The sequence below is a fragment of the Vipera ursinii genome, assembly GCF_947247035.1.
Source record: "Vipera ursinii genome assembly, chromosome: 6".
NCBI classification, from domain to species: domain Eukaryota; kingdom Metazoa; phylum Chordata; class Lepidosauria; order Squamata; family Viperidae; genus Vipera; species Vipera ursinii.
Genome location: NC_139515.1, coordinates 66,355,518 through 66,372,302, shown reverse-complemented (window position 1 = coordinate 66,372,302; position 16,785 = coordinate 66,355,518). Strand labels below are relative to the sequence as shown.

Genomic DNA, 16,785 nt, shown 5'->3' with positions numbered 1-16,785 from the left:
CATCATCATCATCATCATCATAGACCAAATCCAACATGAAAATTATTTAAATAGGACTTGGATGCCTATTTTAAACATCATATCTGGGTTTATTTTTGAAATCTGGCATCACTGACCAGCTATAAACTTAACAAAGTTTTGTGCTTGTGGTATTAGCCAAAATTTTCATTATATTTTGAGAGAATTCCATTTGAAAACACTGAACAATTTTAAAGCGTAGTGAATCTGGGCAGCACATTGTATTATATAATCATTCAAAAACAACCTTTTTTCATGCCTGACTGTAAGACACAACATTGCAAAATGACTACAGGTTAGACTAATTCCAAATAGGCTTCTCCAATTCAGTTATACTTCAGGAACCTTAATCCACATCCAACAAGCCCACCAGATTAGGAAAGATTGTTTTAGAACAAACCTGTCATTTACCATACTAATAATTCAACAAATTCATGTGAGCCTGGGTACTGTGGAATAGACAGGACAAAAGTCGGATTCTTTTTTCACTAGATTTGCAGAATGCACAATCAATATGCACTATTTAATGTATTTGTATAGCCTAAAATATCTTGCTGAATGGTCAAGAAAATTTATCCAATTTGGATTACAAAAAAGCAGATGACACCTATACCAGTGCTTCCCAAACATGTCAACTTAAAGTTATGTGAATTTCAACTCCCAGAATCCCCAAATCAGCTAGCCTTAGGTTTTGTGTTATTGGGAAGAAAAAGACAGGAGCTTATAGCAAAAACCTAGAAATATAGCCTGACTTGTTTTATGTCAAAAGTGTAATGTATTGGGATCTTTACTTGAACTGTTCACATGTCTGTTTGAATGCTGCTTATGGTTGCTCAATGGTGTGTTTGTGTAACAGTCACTGACTAAGCCAGACTTGCTGTCTCCAAGAAGATCATTGGATGATTTGGGGCGGGAATGGGTTCCTTTAAACCTATTGGCTGCCACCTAGTGGCCAACCATATAAGTAGCTGCGCAGCAGCCTCTGTTTCAGTTCTGTTCCTGTTTGCCTCAATAAAGCAATGTTCCTGTTTGCAACCTCTCATCTCACTTATTGTCTGCAAAGAACCGGCTACACAACAAAAAGTGTGAGGTTTGGCACATCAGAGATAAAGTAAAACAAAAACAAAAACTAATTATAAACTAGCCAAACTAGGGAAGAACATTACAAATTTCTTTCAGAACATTTTGAACCAATATTGATTAAATTATTTTCCACAAGGTTTAATTGTTTAGACATTGCACTTACAAAACATAGTACTTTCCCCCCTCCAAAACAGAGTAGTTTTTCTAATAGTCACAACAACTTGTTTTTCTGAGAAAGCATATCATTTCCACTCAGTAGCAAATAAAGTATAACATTCTTCAGCATGGTTAAGTAGGTGCGTGGCTGTACACTCTGTACTCTATCATAATAGAAAAGTCAATTAAATCTGAGGTAAGCAAGCTCCAAAGTGTTTTTTTAGATAAAAATCTCTTCCTAACTGACACCTGCAAAGTCAGGAGTGAACTACATGCCTGAAGTGCGTTTTGAGAATAGATTTTTTTTTCCTCACTGACCTGTTCCACTCGGATCTCAAATTCCCCATTCACCTTCTTTCCTTGAAAATACTTAGCCCTATAAAAAAAGTGGGGGAGAGAAATAGAGAAGGCATGTGTTAAATAAGTTTATTTTGTCCCCATTCATCTGATATTTTTCTTGGAAAAAATATATGATGGACAAGACTTTTTTTGCTCAGAATTGTTTCTCTGCTTTAGATGATTTAGGCAAGACACTTTTTTAAAAAAAACATATTCTGTGAAACATTGATTTAACCCATATAAACTGCCTGGTTTAACTTTGTAAAATGAAAAAAAAATGGTTATGCTATTATTGTGAGATTGATGTTTATAGTAACCTTATAAGTTGATGTCTTAGTCTACAAGAAATCCAACGGCTCCCTAGGACACACTATCTACCATAAAAAAATACACACAAACCGCTATCTGAACGCACTCTCACACCACCACCCAGCACAGATCAACTCCGTAGCCAAGACACTCATCTCCAGAACAAAACACCTAGCTGACGAACAACACCAAAAAACCGAACTACACACTCTCACTAATGTACTAACAGCCAATGGATTCCAAAGAAACACAATTACCAACTTAATCCGAAGAGAGACACCCACAAAAACCCAAGACAGAGAACAAGAAAATGGCAAAGCCCTCCTCCCATACTTAAAAGGAACCACAGACAGAATCAGCAAGGTCCTCCAAAAACACAACATCAAAACAGCATTCTACACAGACAGAAAAATATCCACCATCCTAAGAAACCCCAAGGACATAATTGGCTTAGAAAACCAAGGAGTATACGAAATCCCATGCACCACCTGCCCCACCACATACATCGGACAGACCAACAGAAGAATAAGTGCACGCATTGAAGAGCACAAAAACTCACTCAGAAAAGGAGAACAAACTTCATCCCTGGTCCAACACTTTGAAGCCACGGGACATGAAATTGATTTTAAAAAAACCAAAACTATCGCCAAAATTCAACATTTTAACAACAGAATAATCAGAGAAGCCATTGAGATAGAAAAACGCTCCCACAGCATAAACAAACGAGATGATACCTCTCGCCTACCAACCATTTGGAAACCCGCCTTGATTGACAGACGAGTCCCAACCACCAAGAATGATAGACCCAAAGTCATGATAACACCACAGGACATCACCACCACACAACCATTCAAAAAGCAAATCCGAACCCACAATGATAACGAGGCACAACCACAAAACAGAAACCTAACTACAGCTGCAACATCAGCCACTTTAAACCCCTCCAAACCACACAATAAGCAAACTGACACCCACTATAAAAACATGGCACCACCACAAACACGAAGCCGAACAAAAGCAGCACAACTCACCAGCTCAGGTCTAAGGCTGGCAGCTGAGACCAGCCCATCCACTCAAAACACACCCCCACCCAATCAGAACACACCCACCATTCAAAACACACTCCCACCCAATCAGAACACACTTACTCCCCCACCCAATCAGAGCACACCTCCACCCACAGAACACACCCCCTCTGGCAGTTTAAAAAAGAGGAACAAACAGCCACATGCTTCTCCCAGAAGAAGGAAGCAGAAGCCACCAGCCTGATGATGACGGATGGGATTCCGTCGAAACGTCGCCCCTACACCTTTAGTTCTACGCGGGAAAAACCCCGAATAACCAAAGATCCACATACGAACACCCACGAAAACCTCAGAAAACAAATAACCTTATAAGTATATATAGTTTATACTTATATAATATAGCATACATATAGTATAGTAACTATGGGTTCTTTTAGCACCTTAAATGAAATAATTTGACTGGATACATGAGCATGGCTAAAGTATAAGGAGATGGGAATCAATAAGCTCAATCCTTATGACTCCTTATCCGTAGTATTTTTTTCTGCTGTTTCCTCATAATGTTGTGTTTGTCTTATCTTTAACTGTACCTTTCTGAGGACTCCATTAACAAAGATGAGTCTAGCTGAATTCAGAAATTCAAAGTTAAGAAATAAATATTTTTATCTGGTTCATGAATTACATAGAAAGGGATTATCTCCAGTTTCATTGTAGTGGAGCAGAATAACAGAAAGCCACTTGAGAGAATAGGGGAAGTAGAATCTATTACACTGCTTTATACATGTCTAAATCAATAACAGTTTGCCCTCACTTTTCTTCTCTTCATTATGAATAGACAAGAATCAGCAATTAACTATTAGTCCCAGTCCAGTATTGATCTGACTGCTTTTGACACTCCAATATCCTTTCTCAATGGTATGTGGCTCATCATCCAAGGTTCATTCTTCTCAAAACTTGCATGCTGATGTGTGGTCAAGGCTTTAGCCTGCCTTTATGTTTTCTGTTGGAGCTCATTTGGACCTTTGTCTAGCAGCTTCCTTATTAGGGGCTATTTTGTATAAATATTTTGGTACTGGAGTGCTAAAAACTCTCTGTTCAGTTCCTTCACAGGTAGGTTCTTTCCATCTTCTACTAAGCTTTATTTTTACATATTCATAATTTTTTTTTGCTTTTTTTGTCACTGGCCTTAGAACCTATGCACCCTTGGATTCACTGTCTACTTTGATTGCTTTGAAGCATTGCCATTGTGACTCATAGACACCTATCCTCTTCCCTTTACTAGCTGTGGCTTTCACTATCTCTTTCCTTTCAGCAGTTCCCCTCTTGTGGTCCTCAATCTACCAAAGTGAACAATCTTTCTCTAACAAAGCTGCCCTGCTTCATTGCTATGAAAATAGTGCAGGGCCTTTTCAATCCATTTCTCCCTGCGGCTTGAGAGCTATCTCATTTTGACTCCTTGCCTGCATTTTGCCTGATACATACTTCAGCATGAACTTGCATTCTAGCAGCAACATGGTTGTCTCTACTGTAATATCCTCTTCCATGTTCTTGAGTTGCTATATAGATTTTAGTGTTAAATTCACCCATTTTCGCAATTTTCTTCCATGTAAACTCCTTAGCCATACATTAAGTATTTAAATTAGCCCTCTCAAACAATTTCTATAGGGAAATCCACATTTCTTTAACTATATTTTGTCTTTTTATATTAATTGGCTGCATATTTTCCATAGACAAATTGATTATAGTTCTTGGTTTGCTATCTCCTCTCTAACTCTTTCTGTGGTAATAATTTCCACAGAGTGGGGCATTTTTATTTTAGAATTCCATTGCTGACAACTTTTACTGGTTAGCTTTATTATATTTGAATGGTAGCTTTTGCCAGCTACTCTATTTCTGAATCAATTTCTATTGTTCTATGCCTGCTTCTATTCCATATGTTTAACAACAGATTGAGCTGCAATCTGAACAATAAAAGCCTATTTTTAATCTATTTTTATTTTATTCAAAAAAAGTTAAAATTCAAAACACCATTTTTTAAAGAAACAAAGAAAAAAGAAAACAAACAAGACATTAAAAAGAAAAAGTGTATTAAAAAACTTACACATATTGTCCCCCACAATTGAATGTTGATTAATATATTACAACAATATTAGTTCCCCAACCCTTGCAAAACAGGCCCAAAGAAACTACTACTAATTCCATCTGCTAGTTGCCTGTCATCTATATACTATATTAATAACAAAATAATTAGCAGGAACAATAATAATAATAAAAGACAAGATTAAAATTCTAAAACTTTCTGTTAACAAACTGTTTTTGTAATCAACTTGTAGAAAATTTACCATACTTCTTAACTAACCAAAATCATCCCAAGAATTAGCACTGATTGGTCCTGGATCAAATATCCATGTTTGTTTTTAATACCACCTCTTATCAATTGTCTGTTTAAATACAAAAAATGCCAAAAATCTCCAAAGCCAATCTATCTTCCCAAAAGAGACCAGATGAAGTTGTTCTCCAGTTAAATATGATAAAACCATTCCCCAATGTTTTTCAATCTCCTTTATGGATAAATAAACCCAATTTATCACTTATCCCAGGTGTGTCAAACTGGCAGCCAGTGGGCTGGATGTGTCATGTACAGGTCACACTCTCCCCAGCTCCACAAAGGCAAAAAAGTCATGATATGTCACAATACATCACATGATGTGATTGACTTTGAGACCCATAACTTATCCACCAAGACAGTTTTTTCCTGTTATATAAGAGTGCAGGCTTGAACTTCAGGGAGTTGACTCTGTTATTTCTAAGTTAAGTCCATATTTGTTCTCAGAGAATCTACTACTTTGAAATCACATTTCTTTTGTGGGTTTAATATATTTAAAGTCACTTTCCTCTGTATATTTTAAACAGCCTTTATGAGTTTATCAAATGTTTTTAAAAAGCTTTCAGTTAAGAATTGCATATTGCCAAACAGTCTTTTTTCAGATGTCAGGCTCCTTCTCTAGTCTGTAATCTGATGTGTTGTTGTTCTGTGCAGTAGATAAGAGAGTTCCTCAAAGCAGAATAAGAAAAAAGACAGAGGAGCAGGGAAAATATTTTGATCCAAAATTAAAAGAACTATTAAGAAATATAAACTCCAAAGTTTTTGCAAATTGACAGAGTACAAAATTCCGGTAGTGAATGCCCAACAAAAATGTAAATCAAGTAAAAGCACTTTCACTATCTCAGGACACACTGTTTTTCCTTATGGAAAACTGAAAGTTATTCAAAACAACAAATTAAATCAAAAGGAAAAAGAAAAAAACCCAGATAAAATCCAACACAGGGTTAAAATAAATCAGCATTCAGACAACTGGTCAACTTTTAAAGATAAAAAGCAAAATAAAGCAGAGGATTTAAAAAGTGAAGTTAAAACCTAGGCATGTTTAAGAAAGAGAACTGTTGAGAGGAAAATTTATGTCCCGGTGGTTGGGTAGTCAAAATAACAAATAACAAGTTGTAAATAGTTCAGGTTGCATCAACAGAGATTCCCTCTCTGATTCCCTTAATTATCACATAGTCAAAATAGTCAAGTTAATACATTTCTAGTTGTAACCTAGTCAATTAACAAGGTTTTCAATATATTTTCACTAATACGTATCAATATCCTGTTTTTAAATTTTATCTAATTGCAATAGAATATTCTAGAATAGCCTATAATATATGAAAGAAAGCTTAATTTTTGGGTAAACCACAATTCCTTATTTCAATAAAGAATAATTCTCTTGTCTACAAAACTTAAATTGTTCATTAAAAAACATCCTTATGTTTTACCATTAAAATCGAGTTTTCATCTTAATAAATCACCAATTATTAGAAAGATATTTTTGTCTTAACCATTCAACAATTATTAAAATACTATCTTTTGTATATAAAATTCTAGATTCTATAATATAGTTCAAAAGTAACAACTAATATATTCTATAAGTCGTCTTAACCATACATCAATTGTTAAAATACTATCTTTCGATATATGATTCCACATTCTATAATATAGTTCAGAATTATATTCTAAAAGCTTACTTTTGTTTTCCCTTACAGATCTAAAACCTAAATGTAAAATCAGTTATATTTTTTAGAGATTCCCCTTAATCCATTAAAAGGTATTTTTATACTCTATCTTTAGGAATTCCAAAAAAGAAACAAGTTCAGTTTTTTAAATCTAACTCTTGCCTTCTTTTTGTGCCAGTCAGGCTTCCCTTTTAGCATCTTTAAATTCTCAAATGTATCTCCCTTTCTTTCTATACTCCTTATTTGAATCCAGGGAAAGTATCCAAATGTCAGTTGTGCAAAGAAAGTATCCCCTTTGTAACCATTGAAGTTTTGTTTTAATAATTCAGTTTTTGATAATTGATATAATCTAGTTGTCATTAAATCAGGCACGTCTTTTTCTTCTTCCAATTCCATCTGGATTAGGTAGAAAGCAGTAGCTGGTGTGATGGTTGTCATTTGATTAGTTGAATTCTCAATAAAGTATATTTGAAGGCCTTTAGTGTCTTCACTCTTAATATTGCTTTCTTCAAGTGCTATTGCTTTTTGAGTTGTAAGTTTTGTAGCTGACATTGAAGTTTGGACTTTAAGATTCTCTGTAGGTCGCATTTGTTGTTCTTTGAAATCTCCTATTTTAGTGTTAGTTTCCACTTCTTTTATTTGCTCTTGGATTATTATTTCCTCATTTAAGGTCAGAATTTGATTTGGTGGCTTTAAGTTGTCAGATTTTTCTTGCAGCTTGGCTTTAATTTGCTCTGCCATTGCCAAAATCGTGTCCAATATCAGTTTATAATCAAGTGGTGGGATATCTACATCCATTTTGTTGTTTATTTATTTATTTTATTTTAATTCCATTTATATCCCGCCCTTCTCCGAAGACTCAGGGCGGCTTGTTGTTTGCAGCTAAATCTTCCATGGAGGCTATTTTAATAATAGTCAAAGATTATCCACCTCCAAGAGTTGTTTTCAGTGCCAGGTGTTCCCACACTTATCTTTAAAAGTAATGTCAAGGACAGCTCTGTTATTCAGTCAGCTCTCACAACAGGAGAAAAATTTACTTGCTGTACCAAATTTTGCCACAAGATGTCATCAATAGCATATAAAATGCAATGTAAAAAATTTCTTTTTCCCCCCCAAATTAATATAAAACTTTTGTAGCATGGGTCCAATTTATTTTCTTTAATTCACAGCTTACAGAGGAAATAGGGTAGTAGATCCCCACCAAAAAATAGGAGCTTTGTAGTAAATACAGATAAAATTACTTAAATTCTTTGCTGAATTACTTGATTTTCTTTAAGGCTTTAAGATTTGTTCCCAGAGTAAATATTTGCCATTTTTTCAAAAAGTGGGGAAGGAAATTTTCAGGAAAGTCACACAGGAAAATTGTTAAGGGAGTAAGAAAGGCAAAATCTCACCCAGGTCCTCCAGATTGCTTCTTAGTGCTAGGTAGTGCTTTTAGCTTTCGGCAGGGAGCAGCTTAATGATCGGCCATTTTTATGGCTGATCTCTTCTTCTTCGGGCCAAAGGAGTTGTCCCGGATTCAAGCTGAGGGCTGCCGTCCTTCTGCGACCACAGGGAAGGCCTCCTCTCAGTAATCGCCCCTCCAGGGCAATTTTCAACCCTTTTCAGGGTCCTCCAAAAAAGAAAAAATGGACGGCAGGAAGTGGACTGTTCCTGCACGTCCAGAAGCACCGCACACGCAAACCGGAAGCCCATGTCCCATCCTTTCTGACTGCTCCCAAAGGGAACAGGAATCATCAAGAGTCCCCTGGCAAGGGGAATCTATAGCCATCCAAAAGCCATCTTGGTGCTCCTATTCAAGTCCAGGAAGCAGGACTGCTAAAGAATCAGCTTTGGCAGTAAAATCAGCAAATTGTGAGCAAGAAATTAAAAATTCCCTTACAGTTCAGCAGCCATCCTGGCAAAGGAGCCAAAAAACCCCTATTTCCCCCCCCAAAAAAAACTGTTATCTGGACCCCATTACCTGTTGGCAGAGGAATTGTCAAATGTAGGATGCTTATTGGTAAGAGATAGTTGCATAAAGTGTAGTTCTATGCATCATTTTATAGGTGACATAGTTACAAATTAGAGCATTTAGATTCTTGATTGTACAGGATAGCAGAGAGCTCTTTGTGAGACCTGAGACAGGAAAGATTCCATTATACTGTTGACTGTGTTTCCTGCTGCTTCATAAAAGTACATGGTATAGAATTAACTCCTTTTATCCCCAGTGTAGTCTTCGTCTGACTGCTGTTCTTCCAACACTTCTCATAAGCACAAATTTAGAGTGCTCTTGAAAGAATATTAGTCCTGCATTTAAGAATCAGGGATAATATTCTCTAGAAAGGAGACTAGTCCTGTGCTGTACAAACAGTTAAACTAGGAAGGAGATCCAGGCTCTGCCAGTGTGTGCTGCTTTTTCTGTGACCACTATGTGTATATTACAGATTTTCTGCTGCTTCAACTAATAAGGGATTTTACATGGCCATACTTTTTAGTTTTCTAGCTCCATGACCATGCCCAGTCCCTCCTAAAAGCTGGCAGCTATGAGAATAAGCATTACTGTATTCTTGTAACACAATTTAAGAACAGAGTTTGCTCAAAACAAACACTCATTTGTTCCTTCAGCTGTATCCCATGCCGTTCCTTTGTGTCTGCAACAAGTTATCCAGACCATTTTTAGATATGGGTTTAGCACTCATTTAGGACAGGATTAGACTTATGTTTAGAAATAGCCTGGCAGGGACCATCTCCAAATTCTGACTTGTTAGTTGAGTTATTTGATAAATATATTGCTCTAAACATTTGCCAATATTTACTCAATCCACTTTACTCCACATTATAGTAAGAGATTCTGTTATTTTTCACTTACCAGCTTCTATGCTAAGGCAGATCAGGATACAACTTTTATGCTGGCATTTTTTTTTTTGCAGATTCGTGGACTGGTATAGAGTGCTTCAACATAGCCATGTGGTTTCATTTATTGCCTTACTGCTTGGAACTGATTGACTACAGAAAATGTTTAGCATCTTAAGGAACCTAAGATCAGTGGTCTGGTTGATTATAAACTTGTAAGCAAATCTACATATCCCTCCATTGACAAAGAAGGACAACTGGATTGTTCTACTTGTTTGTTTAAACTTCTTGAACTGAATTGAATTTAAATTAATTTAATTTCCTGAATTGTTTACATATTAAAGAACATTTTGCGATGTAAAACTTTGTTAGTTCTAGTCTAAAATAACCTCATAGGAGCCATCTAGGCAGCAGTTATAAAGTTGATCTGTATGGATTTTTTGATTCTCTCCACCATTTTTATGTCAAAAGAAAAGACAGAAAGTGCATTCTCACAAACTAACACCTTGTTTTTACTTTTGCCATTTCTGTAAGTCATTAGGTTTTATTAAAATGCTAGATTTCCAATTATTTGATAGTTCTTATTTATTCATTTTAATAGCAGCCCTCTGTTATTTGTAATCTAACCAGGGCTTTTTTTCCTCATAGAACGCTCAGAACGGAGTTCTGGCACCTTTTTTGGATGGAACCTTGTAGGGTAGGCAAGGCGGGTTGTATGACATGTGTGAGTTCCGGCCCCTTTTTCTTTTACAAAAAAAGCACTGAATCTAACCCATCATTTTCTTTCAGTATATTCCTCAAGCTGTAGATAAAATTCTTCTGTAGGAACTAGTTCTCTTTGTTCTTATCCTTAATTCATAAATTAAGAGTTAAACAAGGACCAAGAACGGTAATCTGAATCTTTACATAATAATGTGAATAGGATGGTACAATAGCTAGAGGGATACCAGTTATGAAATACTTCCTGTGGAGAAGGGAAATTCTTATTCCTTGATTAACTACAGACAGTTATAGGGCTCAAACCACATGTCCTACAAACTATACCTGCTTTATTATCATGGGTGACATGCCTGAACTACCTTAGCAGGTGGTTCAACTTATAAATCCACTTCAGCTATAATCAGTGTATAAAATGATGTGCATTCTAACAGCCAAAACAACTCATTTCCTAAAGCTATGCCATCTGCAACTGCACACACTTCACTTAAGGAGCTCATTTAAGCAGACAGGAGCAGGCTATGGAAACCACAACCTGACAGCTTCAGAGTGGAATTAGCATTATCTACCTTTCTTAATAGGGACCACTACGGTGGGAAGGTAACAGCATTCCATGCGCCTTTGGTGTCTAGTCATGCCGGCCACATGACCACGGAGACGTCCTCGGACAAGCAATGGCTCTTCGGCTTTGAAACGGAGATGAGCACTGGCCCCTAGAGTTGGAAACGACTAGCACACATGTGCGGGGGAACCTTTACCTTTACCTTTCTTAATGCCAAAGTCCACTCTTATCTTCCCAACCACCTCCTTTTCAATCATTACCTTTATGGCTGAGAAGGAAGAAAGAAGGCTATATGACCACACAAACTCAGTCACTTTTTGCTCTGGCTCAACTCACCTTGAATTCCAGTTCCAGATGCCACTAGCTCTACTTTATATGTCACTGTGCGTTTGGGTTTCTCCCATTGCATTCATGTAAACCTAATTTTAAGTTATGTTTATATTTTCTATACCTTCTTTATATCATTGTCAGATCTCTAAACCATGATAGCTTATTTTTTAACACTTTGGCTGCACTTTTGGCTTGCATAACATGTTATCTTGGAAGACTATTTATATGAATGAACTAATCCACAGTCTTGGGGTCGGAGGAGTGGGGTAGAAAGGAGGGAGTAAATGATGACATGTGTATCAATGTTTTGATGCAAATGATGCCCCCCTTCAGGTTTGTTTTGTGCATATACATGCTATTATTTTAATATCTTCACAACTTGTTCTGAATGCAACTGTACACTACTAAAGGCCACTACTGTTCATATTATAAGTTTATGTTAAGTATTTGTTCCTATATTATATTAGGAAGTGCCCAGAATGTTATATCAGATGGGTGGCTACATGTTTTAAATAAATAAAATAAATACATATCACTAGTCTCTCAAAAAGGGACGCGGTGGCTCAGTGGGTTAGGATGCTGAGCTTGTCGATCAGAAGGTCGGCAGTTTGGCAGGTCGAATCCCGAGTGCCGCGTAACAGAGTGAGCGCCTTGTTACTCGTCCCAGCTTCTGCCAACCTAGCAGTTCGAAAGCACATAAAAATGCAAGTAGAAAAATAGGGACCACTACAGTGGGAAGGTAACAGCGTTCCGTGCGCCTTTGGCATTTAGTCATGCCGGCCACATGACCATGGAGACGTCCTCGGACAAGCGCTGGCTCTTTGGCTTTGAAACGGAGATGAGCACCGGCCCCTAGAATCGGAAACGACTAGCACGACTAACCTTTACCTTTAGTCTCTCAAAAATATGTCATACATTTGGTGTACCATTTAGGATTTTTCAGTAATAAAACATATGCTATTCAGCAGAGAGGCTGGAATGAAGGCCTTTGACAACTATAAATTACATTCCTCCACTTTTATACTTAGTGCTACTGCATAGAACTGCCAACTCATTGAAGAATAAAATGAAATGGTGTAACTTATTGCATATAGTCGCTCGTATCTTGTGCCAAGACTTGGCACAGTCAGGCAGCTTCCTGGAGCTTCTGAATAAATTGCTTTGAGTGCCTAATTGGTCTGGCTGTTAGTATACCATCCATGTACGATAGCCAGCAGAAAAAGCAGATAATCGGGATCAAGGAAGTCAACTGCCCCACATTTTGAAGCAAACCACCTGCTGGAAAAGAGTTTCTCCAACCTTTCTTCTTTTTTGACTTCATTGCTTTTCCCATTCTTGCCATGGTTTCTTGTACTGGGGATGCAGAACTGTTTGCAGCCACAACCATCACTCTTTTCATTCCTTGTCATATTTGGGAAGGGGATTTGTGGACAGAGGGCATTTTGTGTGTTCCCGAATTAGTGTACATTAACTCAAGTGTTTCCATTATGAGCGTGGTGAATATAATCATGGATCCACTATAAGACATTCAATTATAAGGTTTTGGGGCATCTTTGAAGAGTGATAACAGTGGCCATGTGCAAGTGCTCTCTATCTATATCTATCTGTATCTTGCCATCACCTTTCGTAAATATCTTGTTTTATTTTATTTATTTAGTAGATTTATATAGGCTCCCATCTCATAAGTGTGTGACTCTGGGTGGCATACAAGACAACAATAAAAAAACTCCATGACAATGTAAAAATAACCAAAATAAGTACAGTTAAACTGATAAAACCCAAGAATAGGAGAATAAACACTAAACCTAATACAGCTACTTTATTGAGAGTTTTTGAATGTTTGAAAACATTCTACATCATTTTGTAAACTTTACAAAGTTCAACCTAATGCAATGCTGTCTGGAAAGAGCTTCTAGCGTAGTTTTTCCCTTATGGCCAAAATGGGTTGATATGTATTCATCAGTTTATTGTTATAAGTGTTCACATGTTAATGACATATTAATTAGTTATGTTACAGCAAGTTGGAAAAGGTTCGTGAGGTAAATCTCCCTTGACAGTTCAGCACGCGGCAATTTGACAGCTGTCAAATTGCCGGCAGCCAACACGCAAGCGCAAGGTTGACAGCTCCACACGCGGACCCGAGCTGTCAGAAACTAACACAGACGATTGGCCCAGCCATCGAGCGGGAACGCAGCGGGTCCAGGGATTGGCAGAACCAACATTCGGCGGACTATATAAGGGAGCTGTGACCCCACTGTTTGGCCTTGGTGTATCTCAATAAACCGAGAAGCTGAACCTGCTGTCTCGCGTAATCCTTATCCCAATATAACACTGGCGACGAGGATGGGATTCGCTTGCTAAGCTGAAGTCACTGAGCTTAGGAAGGGTTCCTTCTGGAGGCTCTGAGCGAAGTCACGGGAAGTTGTAACTTCCACCGCAAGCAAGCCGAAGGAGAGCCGAGACAGCATGGCAGCTTTCGGCCAGATACGCGAGTTTGATACTCGATTTCCCGAGCGCTGGGAATTGCACCTTGGCCAAATTGAAGGCTACCTGCTGGTCAGCAAGATAACCGACGACCGGGCTAAGGCGGCTGCACTCTTGTACCTCAGAGGAACCGCGGTATACGACGTGGCCGTCGGTCTATGCAGCCCGGAGCCGGTTGCGCAGGTGACCTACGCGGAGCTAACAGAAAAGCTCAGCAAGCACTACATGCCGACCCATTCTGAAATCTACTGGAGGGTCCAGTTCGCGAGGCGTCACCAAAGACCCGGGGAAACGGCAGCAGACTTCGTATCGGGAGTGAGACAGGCCGCCAGATGGTGTCACTTTCCGGACCTGGAGGACCGGATAAGGGACCAACTGGTCATCGGCCTCCGAGACGAGCACCTCCAAAGGAAAATAATGGCAAAACCGGCCCTGAACCTAGCTGAAGTCACTAGAGAGATCCAGGCGTACGAAGACACCCACTCCGAAGACTTCGCCAAGGCTCAACAAAACCAAACCAGGGCCGTGACTCAAGGGGAAACAGTCCCCAGAGACCAAGGCGAAATAGAAGATCTCACCGACGTGGACGCCATCCACCGTCGATTCGAAAAGCTCCAAAACTGAAAAACCGACAACAAGGAAGGGGCAAGACCCAAGAACATCAACCGAGAGCCCCGAGTCACTTGCGCCAGCTGCGGAGGGAACCACATCAGGTCCTCCTGCAGATTTAGAAACGCCCGGTGCCACAACTGCGGGAAATTGGGGCACATCAAAACTGCATGCAGAAGCCGCAACCGAGGGGAGCTACACGAAGTTGAAACAACATCCCCAGGTATGACACCCCGAAACTGGGAAAAAATCAGACACCCCAGCCACCTAGTACAGGCTATTAACAAAACGGAAGGAGGGGGGGGGCAGCCACAAGTTAACCCCTAAAGTAAAAATTAAAGCCAAACTACAAGGGGTACCTTGTGAACTAGAGGTTGACTCCGGCTCAGCCGTCACCCTTATTTCAGGGCAGACCTTCAAGGAAATTTGCCGGAAAAACAGGAGGCAAATTCCCTTAAAACCTCCCCAGGTGAACCTAGCAGATTACCAGAAGTCCCCAATACCCCTGCAGGGCCAAGCAGAACTTCTAGTGGAATTTAAAAAATTCCGAGGCCCCCTCAAGGTCCTAGTGACACAAGAGAACAGGTCAAACCTAATCGGCCTAGACTGGTTCAGGGCACTAGGCATACAATTAACGGGCATCAACAGGGTACAGGCCGCAAACCTCGAAGACGTCTGCAGACAATTCGCAGATGTCTTTGACGGTTCCCTAGGAACTTACACAGGGCCCCCCATCAGCCTTAAGTTAAAGCCTGACGTACCTCCCATTAGAATACGAGCCCGTAGGGTCCCGTTCGCCCTCAAACAAAAAAATTGAGGACGAGCTGGACCGCCTCGTCAAAATAGGAGTCCTAGAACCCACCGACGGAGGGACCTGGGAAACCCCTATAGTTACACCTATAAAACCTAACGGCCAAATTCGTTTATGTGCAGATTATAAAGCTACTCTAAACAGGGCACTGAACGCACATGCTTACCCAGTCCCCGCGGTGAAAGACGTCCTCTCTTCGATCAGGTCCGGCGCCATCTTTGCCAAACTTGATTTGGCGCAAGCGTATTTGCAGCTTCCAGTAACTCCTGAAACCGCAGATGCGCAAACGATTGTAACTCACCGCGGGGCTTTTAAAGTCAAACGCTTACAATTTGGCATTTCGGCAGCCCCAGGAATCTTCCAAGAAATAATGGAAAAAACTTTAAAAGGGATTCCTGGGGTATGCCCCTATTTTGACGATGTCCTAATCGCAGGCGAAAACGAAGAAAATTTAGCAGAGCGCCTGTCAGCTGTTCTGACAAGGTTCAGAACAGCAGGTCTCAAACTTCACAAACAAAAATGCCAGATAGGAGTCCCCTCAACAGAATTTTTAGGTTATAAAATAGACGCCCAAGGAGTACACCCCACGGATGCCAAAATCAAAGCTATCAAGGCAGCCCCAACACCATAAAACAAACAAGAGTTACAAGCGTTCTTAGGACTCTTGAACTTTTATCATGTATTTCTACCACATAAAGCTACCCTAGCTGAACCATTGCACCGCCTCTTAGATAAGGGACGGCCCTGGCTCTGGACATCGGAACACGATGCCAGTTTCAACAAACTCAAAACCGCCCTGTGCCATAATTCTACAGTGACACTATTCAGGGAGGACCTTCCCCTCTGCATTGCCTGCGATGCATCTCCATACGGTATTGGGTCAGTATTAAGTCACCTTTCGGACTCAGGAGAACAAAAACCCATAGCATTCTATTCGAGAACCCTAACAAAAGCAGAAAGAAATTACGCCCAAATTGATAGAGAAGCGCTAGCCATCGTTGCGGGGGTCAAAAAGTTCCACGACTACCTATACGGTAGAACATTTACCATATTCACCGATCACAAACCCCTTCTGGGCATATTCACGTGGAACAAACTAACCCCGCAAATACTTTCACCCAGAACATTACGTTGGTCAACCTTCTTGTCAGCTTATTCATTCCAATTAGTCCATAAACCAGGGAGAGAACTAGGGCACGCTGACGGGCTCAGCAGACTTCCCCTGCCTGAATCTGACCCAGACCCAGCTCCGGCAGGGCGGATCCTGGCGATCTCAGAACTGCCACACACACCCCTGACAGCTAAGGACATTTCCACAGCCACAGCCACCGACAGAATATGCAGCAGAATATACCAATGGGTCTCCGCAGGATGGCTGACCTCATGCCCAGGGGAGGAATTTAAACCATACTATGTTAGACGACACGAACTTTCAGCACACTTAGGGTGCCTTC

General features: G+C 39.6%; 1 protein-coding gene across 2 annotated transcripts in view; it reads right to left on the bottom strand.

The window, feature by feature from the left end:
- The window catches only part of SYN3 (synapsin III), a gene marked incomplete at its 5' end in the record, with an annotated part of 209,914 nt that overhangs the window by 186,414 nt on the left and 6,715 nt on the right, over positions 1 to 16,785 (bottom strand). For both annotated transcript variants that reach the window (XM_083365630.1, XM_083365629.1), the window contains one exon: positions 1,576 to 1,633. In XM_083365630.1, the coding sequence (XP_083221756.1) occupies positions 1,576 to 1,633 (58 nt within the window). The remainder of the gene's footprint in view (positions 1 to 1,575; positions 1,634 to 16,785) is intronic.